At 36.4% G+C, this 23,728-nt stretch overlaps 1 protein-coding gene across 2 annotated transcripts in view; it reads left to right on the top strand.

Annotated features, from left to right (window-relative positions):
- Window positions 1–23,728, top strand: part of ARHGAP15 (Rho GTPase activating protein 15) — a 617,448-nt gene that overhangs the window by 77,437 nt on the left and 516,283 nt on the right. Inside the window, exons 3-4 of one of the 2 annotated variants that reach the window (XM_082395825.1) lie at window positions 6,883–6,951; window positions 19,918–19,979. In XM_082395825.1, coding sequence (XP_082251951.1) covers window positions 6,883–6,951; window positions 19,918–19,979 — 131 coding nt within the window. The remainder of the gene's footprint in view (window positions 1–6,882; window positions 6,952–19,917; window positions 19,980–23,728) is intronic. The other variant, XM_082395826.1, reaches the window with a different exon arrangement.

The following is a 23,728-nucleotide window of genomic DNA, read 5'->3' as shown; positions in this document are numbered from 1 at the left end:
AACTCTTGAGAAACTGAAGATAAAAACTAAACTTAACCAAAAATTTATTTCTGTTTTTCATCCAAGTATCCAGGGAGGTTGCTAACGGGAGGTATGCCTCAGAAAATGTACATGTCTGTGAAAATGTTGGAACTAATGCTTTTATTCAAGTGATTTTATTTCAATTCTAAGCCACAAGATATAAACTTTCATCAAAAATGGTAATCTATTTAAAATCAGAGCTATGTGGAATGTTTCATGTTTATGTATAACTCTCATAGTAGATGCTCCTAAACAAGGAAAATAATATGCTCAAATTCTGTTATTTTTACAGTTTGTAATATATCAAGTACTAGACCCACCCATCAGTTTCATATTTTTTAAATAGTTAAAAGAAAAAAGGAATGGAAGAAAAAATGGAGACAGTTTGAAAAAGTGACTTTTAATTCCTTTTCTTGGAGGAAAAGGTATCTGAAAAACTTAATTTTGATGCTTATTCTAATAAGAACAAAAAGGAATTTAAAGGAAAATACGCATTACACATCTTGAATACTTCATTTTCCACTTCGCTTTGCACAATTAGAAAGCTAAAGTACCTGGGGAGGGCAGAGGAGTGGAAGCAGGGAGCATAGTGGGCAGTGATAAAGGAGAAAACTCATAGATTTGATCTAAAAAAGTTGCAGTGATATATAATATTAACCTAATTTTGAGTTCAAAAAAATCCAAGTCAAAAGATATTTGTATTTCTGTTTTTTTCAATGGTAGCTACAGATGATTTCTATTTACTGGAAAAATAAATCAATAGGAAGATGGCATCACTGAAAAAAAGATAAGGTCTGACATTTTTTTTTTTTTCTCCTCAAAGGAAGGGTTGCCATCAACTCATGTATTTATTATGAAAGCTCAGTTGCTTAAGATGCAGAATACTGTGAGAGAAAAAACAGTTTAAGACATAACCATGTCACCTCAAAAGAAACTGTTAAGTAGCATTCTTAATAAATAGGCTGGAGAAGTGTGGAATTGTTAAGGCCTCTTTCTGCTAAAATGCTGGAAATAAATTGACAGGTAGCAATTCATAAAATTCTCAGATGGGAATTAAAAAATGATATTGAAACCAATATTTCATAATTTAAGAGTAAAAGAACTAGCAAAAAAAAATCAGGCTATAAACAACTTAAATATGTGGTGGGTATACATACATGTTCACTTATGTTTAGAGGGAAGATCTGTATACTATTTCAGATTATTTGGAGACATAAAAAGAAATCAGACATACATAAAAATCATATTTTCAGGCTTCCTCAGAAGAAATACTTCTGTATTTCACAGAGAAAATAATGTATTAAAATTTTTATATCAAGCTACTGCTAATATTTTGACTTTTATTTTAGGTTTTCAAATTCAATGATTAATTAACAGTTCCTGCAAAAGTGAAAAGGATCTAAGATTAAACAATGGAGCCCAACCTTGCCAGTATTCTGAAACTTATCCAGAAGCAATTTACAGAACAAGATGTAGGTTTTTTGATGTCAGGTACATTTAAAAGTTCTGATATCCAGAACTTTATCCAAAATGAAGGATTATCCAAAATGAAGTATGTGCTCTCTTTGCAATACTAGTATTAGAGATATTTTATAATGTCAACAAACAGGTACATTTTAAGCACCTGCTATTAGAAATTACTGGCATATGAGTGTAACTAAACATGAAATGTTTACTGGCTAAAATGAATGGTTTATAAAAAATCTATGGAAAAGAATATAAAAAAGAATGTATATATATGTATACGTATATATACATAAAAAACTGAATCACTTTGCTGTACAGCAGAAATAAATACAACATTGTAAATCAACTGCACTTCAAAAAAAAAAAAAACTTATGTCTTAAGTGGGACTGTTTCTCAAGAGAGTGTCCCATAAAAATTTGCAAAATTATCAGATACTGCTAATAAGCTATTGATAAATAATTACATAAACTGTAAGATTTTCTCTATTTATACTGTGGCTTAGGAGAATCCTTTTTTCCCTTCAAACTTAACCTCATGAGACTGTGATTGGCCTCAAATTTTCTTTACAATTATAATTTCAATTAAGTATGTCACAGAAACACAGCTCTTTTGAAACATCCTAAGTTTTTCAGATATCCATGCAAGACAACTGAGCAGCTTTGGACCCAGAATTTCCTAAATGATAAGTCTCAGTCAGCATAATCTGATTTGGCATAACATATTTCTGTACCTAATGCTTAACTGAGAAAGACATTAAAGCAAAAGACAGGTGATGAAAGTTCTCTTTTCTTCCATATCTTCATAACTTGATTGAACATGATAGATTAGCTAGCTTATTGATTTAGGAATGATCAGCAATATTACTTCCCCTAAAGGAATAGTAAGATGATTCATAACAGATTTGAAATCTGATTTCTAGCTTCCTGCATAAATGTGTACAAATTTGTAAGTTTGGCTCTCTTCAAATTTCTACCTTAGGAATATCCACTTATGCACACAGGGGATCTCTGTAGTTCCCCAAGAATTTAGTGACTGTCTTTATACATATACATTTATATTTCTGGAAAAACAATAAAGTGCAATAGCTGAGGGCTTAGATCCACGTTAAAACATCACCCATGCTTTCACTAGCTGTGGATTTTCAAAGTTACTTTAAAGGTATGTGTCTGTGTTTCTACCTTTATGAAATATATGTTATTGATCTCTTAATGTTTGGGTGATAATTAAATATTTTAGTACATGCAAAACACTTAGAACAGTGCCTGGCAACTAATAGGCACTCAGTAAATGTTAGCAGGCAGTATTATTGTTGTATCATTTCTAAAGTTGAATTCTTGTTTATACAATGGAACCAATGGTTTCCTTCAAGGGTGGTATGCGCTCAGTAACTGGTCACTTCTGATTCCATTTCTTCCCATTAAAATTTGTTTCCCAAACTTCAGTCATTCACTTATTGTGTTTGTGCTTTTTTCCCTCACATTTCATATACTTAAATAACTTTATATTAATGGAAAATGTATTCATGTCACTAATAAATGGCTCTGATGTGATAAATTTTTCTACTAAACCTTAAGATTATGTAAATAATAATTAAAATTGAAACATTCATCAGCTAAAATCATCTCTTGTACCCCTGGCAGTATGTACACAACACATTTTGAATCATTGCCTTATAAGAAAGCTTTCTATAGGTGACTAGAAGGGAATATTTAGAGGATTATGGACCACTATGCCCATTAAAATCCAGTAGTGATAGTACAAGAGATGGCATGGACTTGGCCATAGAAGAAATGGTAAAACTGACACAAGTGAATGCCCAGGTGCCTATTCATTGGTATCGTGGAGACATTTACATACTACTGCTTTCTCTAATATTTCAAGCTTGAGGTACTTTACATGCCAAAAGAATGACTTTTACGCCAAGACTATAATCCAGCAAGAAAATGGAACAAGAAAACTCCCTCTATCCCAGAATTCTCTGACCTTTGTAAGCTGAATATGACATGTATACTAAATTTTCACTGAAGATTATAAATCTTAGTATAATGAGTAATAGTTGAGAGTAGTAAATTCTAAATGCATAGCAATATAAAACAAATTCTATTTCCTTAAGAGGCTTAAATACCAAATATATGTATATTCTCCCCCTGCTGAGAAGCTGAAATATCAATGAATAACAGGTATGAAGTTTTGGTTGCTAGGATTTCTCCCATTAACTATTATTCTGTTCACAGCTTTCTTATGCAAAAGACCTTTCATTTCAACGTTGATTGAGTGTCAACTATGGTTATCTTAATTATGGTAATGTTAACACCTATAAAATTCTCTAAAATACATGATGGCTCCACAAAATAGTTTATTTCTCGCTATATAGAAGTTCGAAGGAAATTTTCTACCTGAATTCTCTGTCCTCACTGCAACTTTTCTCTAAGTATAAAATTATTCCAAAATAAAAAGTTTACTAAATAAAACAAAGTGAGTTTTCCTGGCCTGTGCTTGGCTTTTCTTGACATGGTGATTCAGGGCCCCCAACTTGCATCTTTGTCCTCCCATAAGGCCTCGGTTAATGTTTACTCCCAGCCAGTATACTAGGAAAGAGAACATTGCGGGGGGAGCACTCACTGGTTAATAGCCTTGGAGGGGGAGTGGTTCTCATTGTTTCTGCTCATTTGCCTTTGGTCTGAAATAGTCACGTGGCCACTCTTAACTGTAAGGCAGGCTGAGAAGTGCAGTCTGGAGATGTGCCCAGGAAAGAGAGCACAGAATTCGGTGAGTGACCACCAGGCTCTTCCTTCCTCCCATATATCAATTTGCACCTGTCTTCCAACACTTAGAAATACACCCATACACCTCCTCAAAGGAGACAACCAAAAGTCCCATCCAGTTACTGCCTCAAGCTCCAGTTCCAGAATCTCTGGTGATAAGTAGCTTTCTCCACCAGGCCCAAATTTTCTCCAGGGTGTTAAGAATTTAGAACTTGAAAAATAAGCTCTCTGTCCTGCTTTCCCCATCATATCCAATAGACAATGGTGGAGCAAGAACTTGATACCGGGAAATAAACAAACAAACAAACAAACAAAAATCCTCTCATTTGTAAAGGAAAGAATGGTAAATGACCAACAGTCTCTGGACCAAAGTGATGATTGTAATCCTTCTGGGCAGGTCCTGTGAGACCCTGTCCTGGCAGTAGAGACAGTTTCTGGCTCTTCTTTCTGGGAGAGTTTCCCATATCCATTGTTCTCCCGGGTTTCTGGCTCTGCTTTCTGGAGTCTCTTCCTTCCCCATTATCCTTCTTGGGCCACATCTGAAGTGGGCATTGAAGAGACTGGCTTCCTTGAAGGTTGTACTGCCTTCATAATTCAGTTTTTGTGGAGCAAATGTGGGATTCAGGGATTGAATAGAATCACAGGGTTTTTAGGCCAGGTTTTTGGTTTCTTTGGGAATACAGTTCCCTCAAAATCTTAGTAGACATTGATCTAATCCCCTCAGTCTTTTGCATGTGCTGGTAAGCAGAGTCAAAGACATCCAAAGTTCTTTTCTAGACATGGTACTTGAGCCTGCTTTATTTAAAGATTCCTCGCACTCACGTCTTTCTCTCTCTTTGTCTCTCTCAGTCTCTGCCTCTGTCTCTTCCTTTTTCTTCCTACTGCTTTGTCCCAACCCTTTCCACTCTCTCCTTCATTCAAAGTACTGGAAAATTCCTGTTTAGTGAAATAGTGCTCTTAATGAGAGCTTCTACTTAAATTTTCAAGATAATGATTTTTAATTATAAATTCCTCCTTTTTTTTTAAAATTATAGAATCTGTCTATGATGCTTCTTCAGGAGAAAGAACAATAAGGCATTTAAAACAAATTTGTTCCAAAAGCACTTATTGTGTGATTATTATATATTTATATATATCTGGATAATAGTAGAAGACAGGGAAATTAATAGCACATTAACTCTGAAAAAGCTGAGTTCCTAACATAGCATAAACACAAAGTGTTTCAATATTAAATATTTTGTTCCAGTTATTACTACAGCATTGCAGACCACACTGAAACATAGAGGTGTAAAACAATGATTTTTTTTTTTTTTTTTAATTTTTATTTATTTATTTATTTATTTATGGCTGTGTTGGGTCTTCGTTTCTGTGCGAGGGCTTTCTCCAGTTGCGGCAAGTGGGGGCCACTCTTCATCGCGTTGCGCGGGCCTCTCATCATCGCGGCCTCTCTTCCTGCGGAGCACAGGCTCCAGACGCGCAGGCTCAGTAATTGTGGCTCACGGCTTAGTTGCTCCGCGGCATGTGGGATCTTCCCAGACCAGGGCTCGAACCTGTGTTCCCTGCATTGGCAGGCAGATTCTCAACCACTGTGCCACCAGGGAAGCCCCTAAAACAATGATTTTTTTATGCTTATGGAATCTGGTCAAAAATTCAGATAAGGCACAACAGGAACGCCTTATTTCTCCTACAGTGTTTGAGGTCTCTGCTGGGAAGACTTGAAAGCTGGGGGTGGTTCAATGGCTGGAAGAAGGAATCATCAGGATATCTTTATACTCACGTGATTGGTGGTTGATACTGGCTGTCTCCTGGACAGCTAGTCTGTCATCTAGAAAACTTACGAGGTCTCTCCCTGTGGTCTCTCTGTATGGGATGATTTGGTAACTTTTTTTTTTTTTTTCCCAATCCATAGCAAATTTATTACTCAATAGCCAGTGCCACATCATAGCATCACCCAGAGCCCTCACCTTCCCTCCCCACCTGTCCCCGAGGGTACACCCGAAATGGAAAAAACAAAAGTAAACTCAGATCTCTGCTTTTCCTCTGGAAAAAGGGATCTTGGCCCCGGAAGCCCCTTTCCACAGGTCTCAGCAGGCAAGGGAGCGGACACCTCCTGTGCCCAGAGAGCAGGGCTCCAGGCTCCAACAACAGAGAGAACATGCAGGCAGGAGCAGAGAGAGCCCTGTGTCTGTGGAAGAAAATGAGCTGGGAGTATTCCAAGAGAGCAAGGGGGTAGTGCGTGATATTTTTATGCTCTAATATTTGGAGTCCATATAGTATTACTTCTGCCATATGTTTTGGTTAAAGCAGGTATAAAGGTCTGCCCAAGTTTGAAATGAAAGAACATAGACCCCACCATTTGATAGGAGGGGTGTCAAGGTCACACAGTAAGAAGACCACATGCAATATGAGATATTGTTACAGCCAGCCATCTTTGAGTACACATCTTACTCAAATTAATGTCCAAAACATTTACTTCCCATTTAAATCTACTTTATTCACCTTTTTGAATGAATCTGAATATGGTTATTTTCATGTGCACTTTTACTAAATTACACTCTTTTAAATCATTTAAAGTTTTTTTTTAAAAGAAAAATAGTATAATAGTATCAAATGTCACTGTTTTTTCAGGTATCCCGGCACAGAAGGAATCATTCACAGCATGTCTTGAAAGATGTCATTCCTCCACTGGAACAATTGGTAAGTGATTATTTCACTTCAATACTGTATTATTTATCTACTGCTACAAAATAAATTACCTCAGAACTCAGCAACTTGGAACAGCACATATTATTCTCTCATGTTTCTGTGGGTAGGGAATCTGGGCATAACCTAGCAGGGTCCTGTGGCTCAGAGCCTTCCAAAAGTTTGCACTCAAGGTTTAAGCCAAAATTGGGGTCACATCTGAAGGCTTGACTGGGGAAAGATCTGTTTTCAAGCCCAGGTACATGGTTGCTGGCAGGATTTAGTTCCTTCAGGGCTTTTGGCCAGAGGCTACTCTTACTTCCTTGCCACTTGGGCTTTTCCAGCATGGTGGCTTGCTCCTTCAAAGCATGCAAACTGAGAAGACGAGAGTCTGGCTTATTCTGCTCCAGCCAAAATGACCTCCTTACTTTTTCCACAGGGCCGTTTCTCCTCTTCTTTCCTCTGCCTGATACAAAATAGTTCATTTGATGCCCAGAAATTTTTAAGGCTCATTCGTTCCTTTTCTTTGCATCTCTGTTCAAATATCACCTTTTAAGATAGCTCGTCTCTAGTGTCCCCTAAACACAAATGAACAAATTTAAAAACCCACCATTTCTGTCCACACTTCTTTTCTCTTACCCTAATTTAATTTTCTCCATAGAACTTGCCACCATGTGGTATACTCTGCAGTTTCTTTTTATTTGTCATCTCCTTAGAAAGTTCTGTGAGAGCAGGGTTATTGTCTCCTATGTTTATAACTATTCCCATGATTATAACAATTGCTAGAACATAGTAAAATCTCAGTAAATGTGTGTTAAATGAGTGCACAAATGAAATAGTTAATGACATTTTTTTAAATTTCCAAGCTCATAGTACACAGATCTATACTTATGTACTTTCTCTTCATTATCTCATCATATATCTTGAAGTCCTACTTAGTCATTTGTTCTTAGCGCATCTTGGTGTCATCCTTGAAATGAAATATCCCAAGTTGAACACACCATCACCATCTTCCCAAATTTATTCCTATTTCCATTGACCCCCATCTCTATTTTTTTAATAGCTGTTAAAAACAAAAAACAAAAAAGTTAGCTCTTTTTAATAGAGAAGACTTTTTTTAAAATTTTATTTATTTATTTAAATTTTCATTTTATATTGGAGTATAGTTGATTAACAATGTTGTGTTAGTTTCAGGTGTACAGCAAAGTGATTCAATTATACATATACATGTATTTATTCTTTTTCAAATTATTTTCCCATTTAGGTTATTACAGAATACTGAGCAGAGTTCCCTGTGCTATACAGTAGGTCCTTGTTGGTTATCTATTTTAAATATAGTAGTGTGTACATGTCAGTCCCAAACTCCCAATCTATCCCATTTCTATTAGTAGCAAACGTTTATCTAGGCTGAGAACACATTTTCTTTGGATCCTTTATTTTCTCTATGACCCTTCACATGTCAACATTTTCTGAGGTGGTTTCTCTACAATGGATGTGGTGGCCTCATTTTTTTCTCCATGTATACAGGCACACCCTTTCTGAGGCCTTCAAATGCTTCTGGTCTCACCCCACTGTATCCCACCATGCCTCTCCCACTGATCCTGTGCTACTGTACAACCTTCCACACCAACCTTCTTTAAACAGTACCTTCATTATTTCATTCTCCTTGTCAGAACTTTCAACAGCTTCCTATTTTCTATAGCATCAAGTCTATAGACTTCTCTCACGGCTCTGATTTACCTTATTTATTATCTACTGCCAAATACACAACCTCAAGCCAGCAATAGTAACATGATTAAGACATGGTTCTCACCCTGAAGGAGTTTGGATTTTCTGTAACAATTATAGTTCCTTCATCTCAGCACTCTTTTGTGTTGTTCTCTCTTATTTCATGGGTAATAGACTTGTACCATGGCTAGACTATAAATGCTTTGAAGTTAGGGGTCATGACTTGTATTTTCTTTATTATATCATACTTCCCCTTACATTGCTTCTGGGACTAGGGTTTGTTCAGAAAAGACATGTTTGTCAATTGATTTAATGATAAGATATTAAAGATTTATTAAAACAATATTGTTGATTTTGGAGATTAATAAATATATGACTGCTATTCATAGTGAAAGACATTTTAAAATTTAATTAGATATAACAATATCTTGTTTTCAAAATTAATCACTTAGGTTTCAACTTAGAGACCATTTTCCCTGGAAAGTATTTCTTTGCTTCCTCAACTTTGAATCAGGTAGCCCTTCTTTATTCTACCTTCCTATAGCAGCTTGGCCTTGCCTCTGTCTCTAAATTGCCTCTATCTCTAATCACACTAAAATTGCCTGTTTCCTTTTACATGTCTCTTACTGCACTATAAGGTATTTGAGGGGAGAGCTATGCTTCACTTACTGTTTATTATTAAAACTTCATAGAAGGCCTGGCATAGTACAGCTGTACAGTGAATAGAAAGTAATTGTGTTTCTTTTCTATAAATTTGCCTTACAGAACATATAAAGTACATATAAAGTGCTCTATTTTAAATATAGCACGTGCAAATGTTTCTCTGAAGTGTTTGATGAAACATGGCAAAAGTTAGACTGAAAATGAAGCTATATGAGCGTGTGTGTACGTAATATAAATATATATGCAATTATATATAATTTTACATGTACAAATATATATGGATTGTATTTGAAAAATGCCTTAAAGTGTCTCAAAATTTTTACATGAAATATATATTAATTATGAATTTTAAAAATTAAAATTATGGTCATTACTTAAATTTAATCAATAACTAATGGTATATTTGTGCTATGCCTATACATCAAGCATAGGCTAATATTTAAAAAATTAGAATATTCAGAAATAGTTTTGTCAATTTAACTTCCTACCTTTAAGGTTATTTGTTGGTTTGCTGGCCTATAATTATGTTTTGACTCTGTAGCCTCAATTCTCAATAAGTGAAACTCATTTTAAATATCTCAAATTATGGATAGTTTAACTAAAAGAAGATATATCTATGTGCTCAATACTCTATTCTAGGTCAGATAACCTTGTAAAAGTGGCATTGGGAAGTACTGCTGATAGAAGGAAAAAAACCCAGTAATTTGTTGACCTCTTCAGTTTGCAGTCTCTCTAAATCTCTTTCTCTGCATCCCTCTCTCTCTGTTACTCTCTCTGTCTACACAAGCACACACACACTCTCTCTCTCTCTCTCTGTCTCTAAACTCTACTGGAACTACCAACCAATTTACTTCCTATTCCTGAGTTGGGTTTCCCTGGACCCTCTCTTTGAGTACTTGTTTATCTTGCTCTGTCTTGTGAACAGAGGTTATGTTCAACTTTTATTCATCAATCTCTACTTGAATTAAATTGCTTATTTGATGTTACTTTAAAGACAGAAATGATTATCTTTCCCCCACAAGTCTTACTTATGACTTACTTCATTATGGTAGACAATGCCAAAATAACCACCAATTCCCTCAAACAACAAATTCTGATTAATTTTTTTTAAAATTTCATTTACTTATTAATTTATTTTTGGCTGCGTTGGGTCTTCGTTGCTGCCTGCGGGCTTTCACTAGTTGCAGCAAGCGGGGGCTACTCTTCGTTGCAGTGCACAGGCTTCTCATTGCGGTGGATTCTCTTGTTGCAGAGCACGGGCTCTAGGAGCACGGGCTTCAGTAGTTGTGGCACGCAGGCTCAGTAGTAGTGGCCCCCGGGCTTAGTTGCTCCGCGGCATGTGGGATCTTCCTGGACCGGGGCTCGAACCCGTGTTCCCTGCATTGGCAGGCGGATTCTTAGCCACTGCGCCACCAGGAAGTCCCTCTGATTAATTTTTAATTATCCGTTACTGTTTACATCAAGACTTGAATTATTTTCCAGAACCTATAAAGCTGTCTTTATATTTGACTAATATAACTGTATAATTATTTTTAACCTAGATTCACATATTTTTTCCACAAATCTGACATGTTCCTTCATCTCTACATCTCTTTTTCTTTCCCTCATGCCTGCCTCGGTGTTGTTTCTGGAATCATCCATAGGTTCTGGCAGTAGTTTCCCTTGCCAGTACCTACCAGGATCAACTACCATATATAAAATGATATACACCAAAACACTTTAGAAAATAGTAAAATCCTTTAAGTTGATGTTATTACTCATTATTTTTACTATATGGATCTTTGAGCTTATTTATATCCCACATTTTCTGCTATAAATCCCATTTCCTTTATCTCCTATATTTAGAACTTCCTTGAACAGTATCCAGCAATCATGGGAGGCTTTGGCTTTAAGCACAACTGGCAAAAGTATCCTATTCGATGCACTCCCTTTGGAGAAAAGTAATTCACTTTATGACAGCGGAGTCTGCCATGGTGGATGCTCCCATAGATGCTGTCACCCTTTGGTAACCATGCTTTACCTCTCAACTTCCCCTTTAATAAAGTAGGTTGTGATCAACATGGTTAAACAGAAACATAATGCATTTCTTTTGAATACTGACAAAAATATATTCCTATTTGGAGTCTGAAATCTTAGGGCAGAAACTACCCAGTTCACTGACACCTGAAGTCATTTATGCCACTTGGTGTGCAAATCCATATGCTATCAATGCATGAGACTATATTATTTTCTGAGAAGCCGTGTTGTTGCTTAACCAGTTCTGTAATGCGGCAAAGATTTTAAACATGAAATGTCAAATATACTAATATGTGTTTGTTTCCTGATCTTGTGTATTTCATATTATAACTCTTCATGAGACCTAATTATTTTCCGGGCATTTTCCCTTTTCCCCCTAAAGAAATGTTCAAGAAAAATAATCCTGTTTATAGCATGTTAAATCTTTATCATCTTTATGTTTATCAAAAGAGTTTAAGACATGTCTACGAATAACCCTGCAGGAGTCAAAAGCCTGTGGCAGGTTTTAGAGAATCATCTGCTACCTCCTGAGCTAGAAGGATTTGGAGGCCAGAGCTCAGGAAGTTGCCATGGCTTGGGGGCAAAGCAGGCTTTTGCAGATAAACCTTAAGTCACAGATTCTACCTTTTGGAGCCAGATATCATTTTGTGGATTAATTAATACTTGTGAGGGCTTTAAGGATGAAAGACATTGAGAGCATACAGTGTTTTCTTATTTTAATACAAAGGACAGCCCCTTTGGGGGAATAGTTCTATTGATCAGGCTGTGCTTTCCTCAAATTGCAAAAAATTTTCAAAAGCTCTTCAGTCTTTCAAAATTCTACTTTGTCAAGATAAAATTAGGTTTTCTGAAAAAACCTTCCTCCCAGATCTTCAAGCTGGCAGTATGTTAATAATGTTATATAATTTAATAACAGTAATACACACCGTCTCCAAGTTTTCATTGCTTTATGTACCCTTCCTTTACTCAAACAGCAGGAGTGTGTTTTTTATTTTTTAAAAAAATTTTATTGGAGTGTAGTTTTTACAGTGTTTTGTAGGAGTGTGTTAATTCCAATGTTTGTTGAGGCCATCCCTGTGCTGGGCACCGGGCTGGGTTTAGGGTATGCGATGATATGCTAAATAGTCATGTCTTTTTTTGGAGGGGCTGTCAGTCTAGGGGTGAAGAAAAGTATTAAACGAGTAAAGAAAGGCATAATTCTCTGAATGCAAATTGCACAACATGCTATGACAGCAGACAAACAAGTTTCTATGAAAGAGGGAGAGCCCACCTTGGATTAAGTAGTCATAAAAGCACTCTTTGAAAGGGCCATTTAAATTGAGATTTGTAGGGTGACTAGAGTTTGTCAAGCAAATTACTGGAAGAATGATGCAAACTGAAGGAACATCAGGTGCAAAGGTCTGGAAGTCAGAACAAAGTGGGTACACTGGGAAAACTGCAAGAATGCCACACTGGCTAGAACAGGGAAATAAGTCTGGAAGTGTGGGCAGAGTGAGGCAGTGCTCAGATGTTGATGGGCCTTGAGGTGATGGTAAGGAGTTCAGAAGCCATTAAAACACAGAAACAGGTTACCATGACTTCTCCCATCCAGGCCTACATTTGAAATTCATCTAACTGTAGAGTAGAGAAGAAGAACAAACACACACAAGAACAAAAAAGGTTGTTAACATTGAGCAGTCCTTTCTTCCCTACTGCCTTGACCAAGATTAGGTTATAACAAAACAATTGAATTAGGCTAATAAATTGCCCAGGCAGTAACCAGGAAGGCCATTCTCACTGAATTCCAATGACGGGCAAGGAAAGAACAACATATTTAAATCAAGGAAACAAAGAAATAGAAGTCAGGGAAGAAGAGAGAAATAAAGGAGGAGAAAGGAGATGTGATACACAGGAAAAGCCTCCAGAAGACTGAAATTCTTAAGACAAAAAGAGGTTCCCTCATCAGCCTGTTTCCCAATTAGAACCTGGATATTTTGTTGGTGACCAAATGAAACACACTGGTTACAAGATGAAAGGCTCAGGAAAAGGCTATGGGGGTTCTTAAACATCAAAATGTAGCTTATTCAAGATGATATTTTGATGAGTTAAGGGTAAATAAATCAGAGACATGTGGGTAAAATTTCTCTTGAAATACACAGGGGTTTAAAATGATGGGGAAATTCACTTGGCAAAACATTATATGTACTTTGCCAAACCCAACATTTGAAAAACAGTTTAAGACATTCAGCAGAACCCCAAAGCACAACATATTCTCTTATCCTGAGAGTAAGAGAGGGAGAATACCCGTGAAAGCATTGTGCAACATACACACTGCAGGGTATAAATAATTTACAATGAGCAAACCATGCCTAACTTTGAGACCTGAAGTCAAGACCAGCTTCTCCAGAACTTCTTTGAGAATGCTTTATTACTCCTTTACAGGCATCACTCATGTATGACACAGCATCGTTTTTCTTTGCTTTTCTTCTGTTCTCCTTTTCGTGTAATTATTGTATACAACTTGAGAATTTTGGTTTACCACTTTTTTAAAGTCTGCACACAGTAAATTATGTATCTACATTAGGCAGAAATATTATATTTCACCTCTCTAAATGCATCATAGTTCATTCTCCAGCTATATGTAAGATAGTCCTAAAATTAAGCATTTACATTTTTTATGTACTTAGTACTTTATATGGTGTACAGATAAGCTGCATTTTGAAGGTGATTTTTTTTCCTTGTTTTTGTTTCTGTTCTACTGCAAGTCCACACACATGGTCAGCAGATCTGATATAGCAAGAAAGCTAGAGCCAGTACAAAAATAATTGGAAACTGAGAAGAAAAATGTAAGCAATGAGTCCCAAAGAGGGAAGTGGGGCAAGAGAAGGAAAGCCAATGGAGTTATGTAGGATGACTAAGTTCTAGAGATCAACTATACAGCATGGTGATTATATTGGTTAATAAGGCTGTTGTACACTGGAAATTTGCTACAAGAGTAGACCTCACATGCTCTCACCACAAAAAAAGACTTAAATTTTGGGGCTTCCCAGGTGGTGCAGTGGTTAAGAATCTGCCTGCCAATGCAGGGGACACGGGTTTGAGCCCTGGTCCGGGAAGATCCCACATGCCGTGGAGCAACTAAGCCCGTGCGCCACAGCTACTGAGCCTGTGCTCTAGAGCCCACGAGCCACAACTATTGAGCCCGAGTACCACAACTACTGAAGCCCGTGCCTAGAGCCCATGCTCCACAACAAGAGAGGCCACCACAATGAGAAGCCCGCGCACCACAGCAAAGAGTAGCCCCAGCTCGGCGCAACTAGAGAAAGCCTGCATGCAGCAATGAAGACCCAATGCAGCCAAAAATAAATAAATTTATTAAATAAATAAAAAGGTAACTATATGAGGAAATGTATATATTAAGTAGCTTGACTATAGGAATCATTTCACTATGTATATGTAGGTCAAAACATCATATTGTACACCTTAAATATATACAATTTTTATTTTAAAAATAGAAACTTAAAAAATAATTTTTAAGAAGCCAATGGAAAGGAGACACAGAAATTTCTATTTCTGTGGGTGGTGGAAAAGTTAAGAAGAGATTTAAGAAGGAAGAGAAGCCTCATTTGGGGGTAAAATGATATAACCAGATATGTCCTCCTTCTGTGCTTTATAATAGAAATTATCTAAACAAACAGATAATCAGCAAAGTACTGCGATCTATTAAAAGTTCAGAAAAAAATATAGCAAGTGCCTAATTATTAAATAGGAAAATAATTAAATGCAAAATAATATTAGTGCATGTTTGTAGTTATACAGAATTGATACAAAGTTCTCCTAGGAGGCCAGTCAGTCATACAGAAACTTTCACAGGATGGTGCTATCTACTTCGGAGGGCTCTCTCCAGTTCAGGTCTGGGGCCTGTCTCAGTTTTGTGGATCTTGAAAAATTATATGTATCAATGTTATCAGTGTGTACAGAGATGATGATCCCTAGGATTACCTCACAGTAACCAAATTTGTAAGAGTCAGCTGTATAAATTATAATTCTGATTTATTAATTTATAATGGCAAATATACTGATGCTATTTGTCACCCACATTCTGACTATTTGTGAGAGGACCGAGGAAGCTAAATTAGGAGTCAGAGGATTGCCAGTGAACACAGGAATCAGAACAAAGGAGAAAAGAGCAACCACTTAACATACATCAGCAGCCCAAAGGGTGTGTCGTTCTGGTATTAATCTAAGGAAAAAAAAAAAAAAAGGTCATGAAGAACCTAGTGGCAAGACGGGAATAAAGACACAGACCTACTAGAGAATGGACTTGAGGATATGGGGAGGGGGAGGGGTAAGATGTGACAGGGTGAGAGAGTGGCATGGACATATATACACTACCAAATGTAAAATAGATAGCTAGTGGGAAGCAGCCGCATAGCACAGGGAGATCAGCTCGGTGCTTTGTGACCATCTAGAGGGGTGGGATAGGGAGGGTGGGAGGGAGGGAGATGTAAGAGGGAAGAGATATGGGAACATATGTATATGTATAACTGATTCACTTTGTTATAAAGCAGAAACTTAACACACCATTGTAAAGCAATTATACTCCAATAAAGATGTTAAAAAAAAAAAAAAGCCAATACCCTCTCATGAAAATCTGGTGAAAGTTTTACATTCAGTTTATTTCCATTTATAAACATGTATTTTGACAGAATTCTTTTGGTGGACTGGTGTAGATGAAAACCTATTGTTTTCAATTCAGTTCTTTTATCTGAGAACTACGTGAAGCCTTCATATAAAAAAAAAATTGCAGTGTCTGTACTTAACGGTTACAGGCCGGTCTTTCTGCCATGATTGTTAGCATTAATCAAAGGTTGTCATCTGCTCTCTTGCCTTGCCTCTCGCTTCCAACTTAGGTTGATAAACAGGTGCTATCTGGATATCCCACTGCCATTCATTCTTTTCATCTGTATCTCAGCACAGTTGTGTCTGCCGAGTGCTTCCTCAATGCTAGCAGACTGGCTGGCATCCAATCTGGACGAATTGCTGATCTTTCCTGCCACTTAACATTAAATAGGGCTTCTAAGGAATATTGGACAAATAGCTCAAGAAGCCAGATTCAGCATCTAAAGATTGGTTGACAGTTCTTAAGTATACTTTGTTTAGGGAGTGCTACTACTTTAAAGAACTTCAAGTTGGCCTGGAACTTGGTATATAGTATCCTAAACATAGACCTAAAGCTATACACAGTTTTGTAAATTACTAGAGGCAAGACCATCTAGGTCCTAGATGACCAGTATACTCAACTGTAATTTATAGATTACTGTCCCTTCAAACCATGTGATTAACATAAAAGAGGAATAAGTAATTAGAATAATTACTATGGTACCGTATATAAACCCACATACGAAATACATAGCAATCTTCTGCTTGCCCTAATACTTCTTTCTGCTCCTATGAGCCTCCTGGAATGACTGATTCCCAGTGCCTGGAACATGGTGAGGTATTTCAAAGTATGATGACAAGGAATAATAAAGTAATTAAATGTACCTCATGGAAACTTTGCTTCCCAGCATGGGACTTAAAATAATGCAGTGCTTTCAGTGTAGGAAGCCTGATTGGAGTTTTCTATTTCAGGGCAAAAGTTGGCCTTAGTCTCTGAGATAACTGGAGGGGAGTATGGTATCCAGTCCCCCAAAAAGAGGAACAGGAGTATCTTGAAATGTGAGCTCACAAGGATATAAGCCTCAGTAAGATTAAGGTTGTCCTATTAGTCTTTGCAGCCCCATTGTGAGCAGAGCAGCTGGAATTTAGGGGAAGAGGATGTTACTATTTAAAAATGTGTTGAAAGAATGAATGGTTGTACAGCAAGTATGAAAGAAACAATGGAGAGCAATGAACACCTGATCACAGAAGTGGGAATAGTGCATGATGGTTGCACATGTATATAATTACATGTAGAAATGTGTATGCCAATACATAGATAAGTAAAAATATGAACTGTAGAAATAAATATAATAGGTAAAAGTACACAGTAGAAGGATTATTAGCTTCTTCAAATGACCAGGAAGGCAACTTGGACTTTGAAAGATAATATAAAAGAAGATACCTAACCTGCTATTTACCTCTTCCTCTTTCCTTTTTCTGGACCTCTGTGTGGACATGCCTGGAAACTCTGTTGCATTGACCAAAGACCGTGAAAATTGGTTCAGCCTGTTTGATGGCAATGATGTCCATTTATAGAATCCTAACATGAGAAATCCAGCCCCTGGCCTCAATCTCAGGTATCCTGAAAAGGCCCAGCATATAGAGAAACTTTACTTATATATTCAAGGAGAGAGAATTTTAAGGTATATAATTCAAGCTAGCTTATGTTGATTTCCCCTGCAAGAGTGTTAGGTTTCTACTTTCACATTTCCCTTCTCTTTTTAAAGAAATGGTCATCAATAATACATCTCTGGGTACTAAATATCCACCTAGTGGTCTTTCAGTGAATATTTTTATGGGGAAAAAGGCAATATTCTTAGCTGAGAATGTATGCATCAGTTTTTATCATGGGTTGAGAGATTTTGTAGCTTTTTGGTAGATAGATTCAGGCTTTTGGTAACTTATTTTATTTTCATCATAAGAAAGCTTAAATAAAACGGTAAATTTTATCTATGGTTACACAACAAAATTTCTCAATATACATTCCTAAAGAAAGGGACCTCCTCTGTGGTGCTAATTGCTCTTAACAACATTTTTCTTCCAAACATTTGTAGAAACTAGTGATGCCCAGATTTAAATACTAAATGTATTATACGGATTTTAGGGGGTAGACAAATAAGATTTCCTGGAACTAAGAAGAAGAGACAGTACACATTAGGACAAAAGGTGGGAAAAGCAAATGAATAGACGTATCTAAGTACAGAAGAGGCACCACTGAACATCATGATTCTAAAAGTTATCTAAGAGAGCTTCCTCAGATTCTTCTAGGCTTGTGGAGAACATGCTGAAAGAAAAGAAATTCTCTGGAAATGTAGCTATGTGAAAAATACTGTGCTGTGATTATCATAGATCATCATTATCTTCATCATTATTTATTAAGAGATGTCTTCATCCAATGTATTTTGAAAGCTAAGTATTGTACTGTGTATTAGGAATATAATAAACAAGTCAGAAAAGATCTCACCTATATCAGAGTGAGTCTTGTAAATAGCCAGTTCTTTGACTGATGAAATTTAGTGGTTTGGAACAACTCACCCCCAAATATCTCTTCCTCTAACCTGTCATAATGCAGACAGGTTATTTTTGCTTGTCCAGTTTCCTATAAAAATTTAAATAAACATTTAAATAGCCATTCATTCATCCACTCATTTGTTCAAACAATATTTATTATTGTGATCATTGGTACCAGCAAGTACTCTCTGTGCTGGGAACACAGGTGTGAAAGGAAGAGTCACAGCACAGGTGCAGGTACAACCAAATAAGCCCTGTGATAGTGGTAATGGCAGAATGAAAATGAAGATTCAGGACAGGACATCTAAAAAGAGATTGCAAAGGAAACATGGAAGAACTCTCTAACAATAGAGAGAAATATTACATTTTAAAGTAGATTTAATATATCTGGGAATTGATGAGATGAAGATATGGTGGAAGTGAAGTATTACAGTCAGGAGGAAAGCATGTAGGGTGGCACTAAGGGAGTGTGGTCCTTTGATATTAGGTAGGTGACTCCTTAAAGCTTTCAGCATATAGCATGGGGGTGTGGGTGAAGGTTGTTGGCAATTTACCAAGATCGAAAAGATGGAACACAGGTAAGATTTAGGGATGGGAGGGGTGCAGGACTGACAGGGGAAGGTAGAAATAGGGCACTAAGAAATTAAAACATCTATTATAGACTTTGCTGGGAGTCACCACATCACAATTTGCATTGTGTATTTATTTACCGTAGAACTCCACAAAAACCTCTGTGGAATGATAAGGAATGGTTGAATCTCCTTTAAGGAATGTGCAGCTGTATTAGCAGTGAAAGCCAATAAATACAAATAGGAAAGGAAGCAAACCCACATCATGGAGGAAGATAATGAGATAATGCTGCTACAGCATCTCTTGGTAACTAACTGAACAAAATGCATGGAATGTCAGTGTTTTAAATGCCCTTCCAGTTTAACTGGCCCAGTTACCTGGTTCTGTTGAATTTTTCTCACTCACTGGCATCGGCAGGTACATGAGGAAGTGGAAATGAGGAGTGAAAAGGAAGAACTTTTCCAAGGATGATTGGTAAAATTAAGGAAGGCATTAAATTTGTTTTTGTTTTACCATTTTTAATCAATTTTGTAAGCAAGTGACTTCAATTCCCAGAAGGAAAAGTAAGTAAAGGTGTATCACTATCTAACAAATCATTCACATTACTCTTTGTTATCTTTCTTTTGGATATTTAACAGCTTGTAATGAATGATCTTGAAGGCACTTCCCATAAGCTGTATATGCATTGTTGTTGAAGTTCTGTGACTGGAAACTTCCATCACTGCAATGACTGTTGGCAAGCACAGGTTCATTCAAACTAATAATGCATAGGAGTTTGTCACAGTTTTAATATATGCATTCTTCTTGCAGATGGTTGAAAAAGAAGGTTATCTTCAAAAAGCTAAAATTGCAGATGGAGGAAAGAAACTAAGGTAATAAAAGTTTTTTTTTAATTCACTTTTATATAACTGTGCCAGTTCCCCATCTCCTCAGTTGTGTCACTGCTATTGTTTGGAAAGGTAGGCCCTATGGTGCATGACTAGAATATTCCTCTCTGCTATCACTAAGATCAACAGTATTTTTAATATAATTATAGTTTTCCAACAAAGCACTACATTTTATTTTGTTGCACAGAATATATAAATGAAGTGCTTCATGACCTCCTAAGACTTGAAATCTTAAAAAATATGTGAAGAAATAAGATAATGTGTCTTGATTTCTGGGATTAACAGATTAGGGGATGAAAGGACTCATTTCGCAGTATATAAAAATCTCCCTAAAATACATTGGGATCATAATTTTTTGAAGGATGGAGGATTTGAAATACATTTGTTGCTCAAATAAAAATCATTTGAGAAAAAAATAAAAGGAAAATAATCTGTCAGATAAAAAGTTGGAAGTTGCTGCACTTGGAGATGAGGTCAACACAGAGTAGGTGAGAGAAATTAGAAAATATAATAAGGATTCCCTAGGCAACAACAAGAAAAAACTTGGAGAAAAAAATAAGGTTGATAGGAGGGTAGACAAACACACTACATGTTTTTTATGTATGGGATATTTAGAAATAATCATCTCCATTTTAGAATTTTCCCTATTTCTCATGTAGGTCTTATGATATACTTAGCTTTGTGCTAGGTTATATGCAAGCTGCAAAGGTATATAGAAAGTGCTTACAGTGGGAGAAAAGGCATTTATTCATGACTATATTATTAACAGTTAAAATCATACAGGATAAATTTACTAATTAGCTACACAATGGGACACTTATTAATTGTATAATACAATTCATTACTAGAATGGAACTCTGGCCAACACTAGAGAATGAAATATGCTATTGTTTGTTTGCTATAATGGAGTAAGTATATATTTATTTAAAAGAAGTAAAATTGGGGAAAACGATCATCCATAATTCCACTACTTAAAATAACTATTTCAATTTTAAAGAACAAACTCTATTTTCTGCCCACATTATGTTTTATTCTCGGATAGCAAACAGGGCCTTGAACCCTCTCCTAGTCCGTTCCTCTGCAGTAACCCTGCAGCCACCCTCCTTTGAAGGGTGCAGGAGGGAGATGCACAGGAGACAAGATCAAATGCAATGCTGCTTTCAAAGACTCATCTAGTCCTGGCCCCAGTGGAGAACCTGACTTAATGTGTTGGGTTCTGAAAGGACCCAGGAGGGATTCTTTGATTAACCCAATCTAGTGCCAACTTTCCCCTAGACTTTTCTCCCAGTTATATCAGCTCGTGAAAGGTGCAATGATAAACCTTCCCAAGATAAGTCAAAACCCTTTCTCACCTTACCAGCGATGTGGACAAAAAATCCAAAGAGGGACAGAAAAGGACTTGTCTAAGTTATCACTTCACCTTTCACTGGGGCTTGGCAGGAAAGAGGAGGTGGTAGCTTTGGTCAGTCTTATCCTCCAGACTCATGCAAGCAAGAGGAGGAGATGCTAAAAGGAATTCCAAGAAAACAAGATGATGTGCCACCACAGTGGTCTTGTACAATGTCCTTGCCCATAAGCTATCCATAAACCATCCCTGTAAAATGTTTTCCTAGAAAGTGGTGTCAAGAAAAAGTAGAGGAGCACAACCAGGCCTTTTCCCTAACAGACTCACATGAATACATTTTTAGGTAGTTTCAACCAGTGTGTATACCATTTTGTATTTGTTTTATTTGTTGTTAATCAGCTTACATACCATTTCTGTGTTCTAGTTTAAATTCATATAAATATTATTTTGTACTATGTTTTATTGTTATTTCAATCAGCTTGCATGCAATTATGCATTCTTTCAGCTTTTTCATTTAAAGTTATATAAATTTTAGTTTTCCATTTTTGTTTTTGTTTTTGTCTTTGTTTTTAACCTCAGGTGTACAAATTGAGTTGATTTTCCTCTTCAGTGTGTGGCCTTGTATTATCATCATTCTGGGCAAGACCCCTAGCTGGTTTTATTTTATTCTTCATCTCCATTCCTCACGTCAATCCTCTGTAGAATGTGTGTTCATCAAATCCTCTCTCCATACATTTATATGGCTATATGTGTGGCATTCTGGAAAACTGTGTGTAAGTGAATGTGTTCTAAATTGCATAAGCCTTTGGTTTATAAGCCTCATTCTGGTTCGTACTACTTTCATTCAATGTTAGTCAATGTTAGGATATCTATCTATATCTATATATTTAAAACAAGTTAGTTTCTTCCAACTGCTGCCCATTTTGCCGTTGTGAACACACATCAAATTTTACTTACTCAGTCTCCCAGGAGTGGATACGTAAATTGTCCCTAACTCCTTCCATCCCAAACAACATTGCAACAAACCACACCGATATGTCTCCTTACAGACCTGTGAGGAATTCTCTCTGGGGCATACCCCAGGAGTAAAGGATTGCTTGGTGGTAAGGTACACACGGTTATAAATGAATTGGGTGCTACTGCCAAGCTTTCTCCAGAATGAATGCATCGGTTTACACTCTCTCCACAATGCAGAAGGGATCGCCTCGCTCCATGATCTCATCAGCATGCAGCATTATCAAACTTTCAGTTTTGCAAGTTGATGGCTATAGGACATTACTTTAGTGTTGCATTTATTTTTATTCTTCTGACTGGTGTTTCAGTTCAGCATCACGTCACCTATTCAGAGTCAGTCAGGCTCTGCATTCCAAGAATCACCTGTGCATAAACTCTATTTTCTACTGAGTTTCTCACTTTTTTTGTTTTTTTGAGAGAACTCCTAATGTACACCAGGTAGTAATACATTGTCAACTTTAGGCTTGGCAAATATCTCCTCCAAGTCTCTCACTATCTATTTACCTTGCTGATGAAAGTCCTTAGTGACCAGAAATCTTTAAATTTGATCCATATTGTTCCATAATTTTATTCTTTATTGTTTGTGGGATTTGCTTTCTTTTTTGAATTTTTAAAAAAATTTTAATTGAAGTATGGTTGATTTATGATATCATGCAAGTTTCAGGTTTACAGCACAACGATTCAGTTCTATATATATATATATATATATATATATATATATATATATATATATGTATTCTTGTTCAGATTCTTTTCCCTTATAGGTTATTACATAATATTGAGTATATTTTCCTGTGCTATACAGTAGGTTCGTGTTGGTTATCTATTTTATACACAGTAGTATGTATATATTAATCCCAGCCTCGTAATTCATCCCTCCCATCCATCCCCTTTTCCCCTTTGGTAACCATAAGTTTGTTTTCTGTATCTGTGAGTCTCTTTCTGTTTTGGAAATAAGTTCATTTGTGTCTTTTTTTTTCTTTTCTTTTTTTTTTCTTTTTTTAGATTCCACATATAAGTGATATCACATGATATTTGTCTTTCTCTGTCTGGCTTACTTCACTTAGTATGATAATCTCTCGGTCCACCCATTTGCAACAGCAGCAAATGGCATTATTTCATTCCTTTTTATGGCTGAGTAATATTCCACTGTGTGTGTGTGTGTATGTATATATATATATATATATATATATATATATGTATGTATATGTATGTATATGTAGGGGTGTGTGTGTGTATATATATACATATATATATATGTATATATATACACCACATATTCTTTATACATTCATCTGTTGATGGACATTTAGGTTGCTTTCTTGTCTTGGCTTTTGTAAATAGTGCTGCAGTGAACGTTGGGGTGCATGTATCT

The sequence above is a fragment of the Balaenoptera borealis genome, assembly GCF_965194805.1.
Source record: "Balaenoptera borealis genome assembly, chromosome: 6".
NCBI classification, from domain to species: domain Eukaryota; kingdom Metazoa; phylum Chordata; class Mammalia; order Artiodactyla; family Balaenopteridae; genus Balaenoptera; species Balaenoptera borealis.
This window is presented reverse-complemented; position numbering and strand designations above follow the sequence as displayed.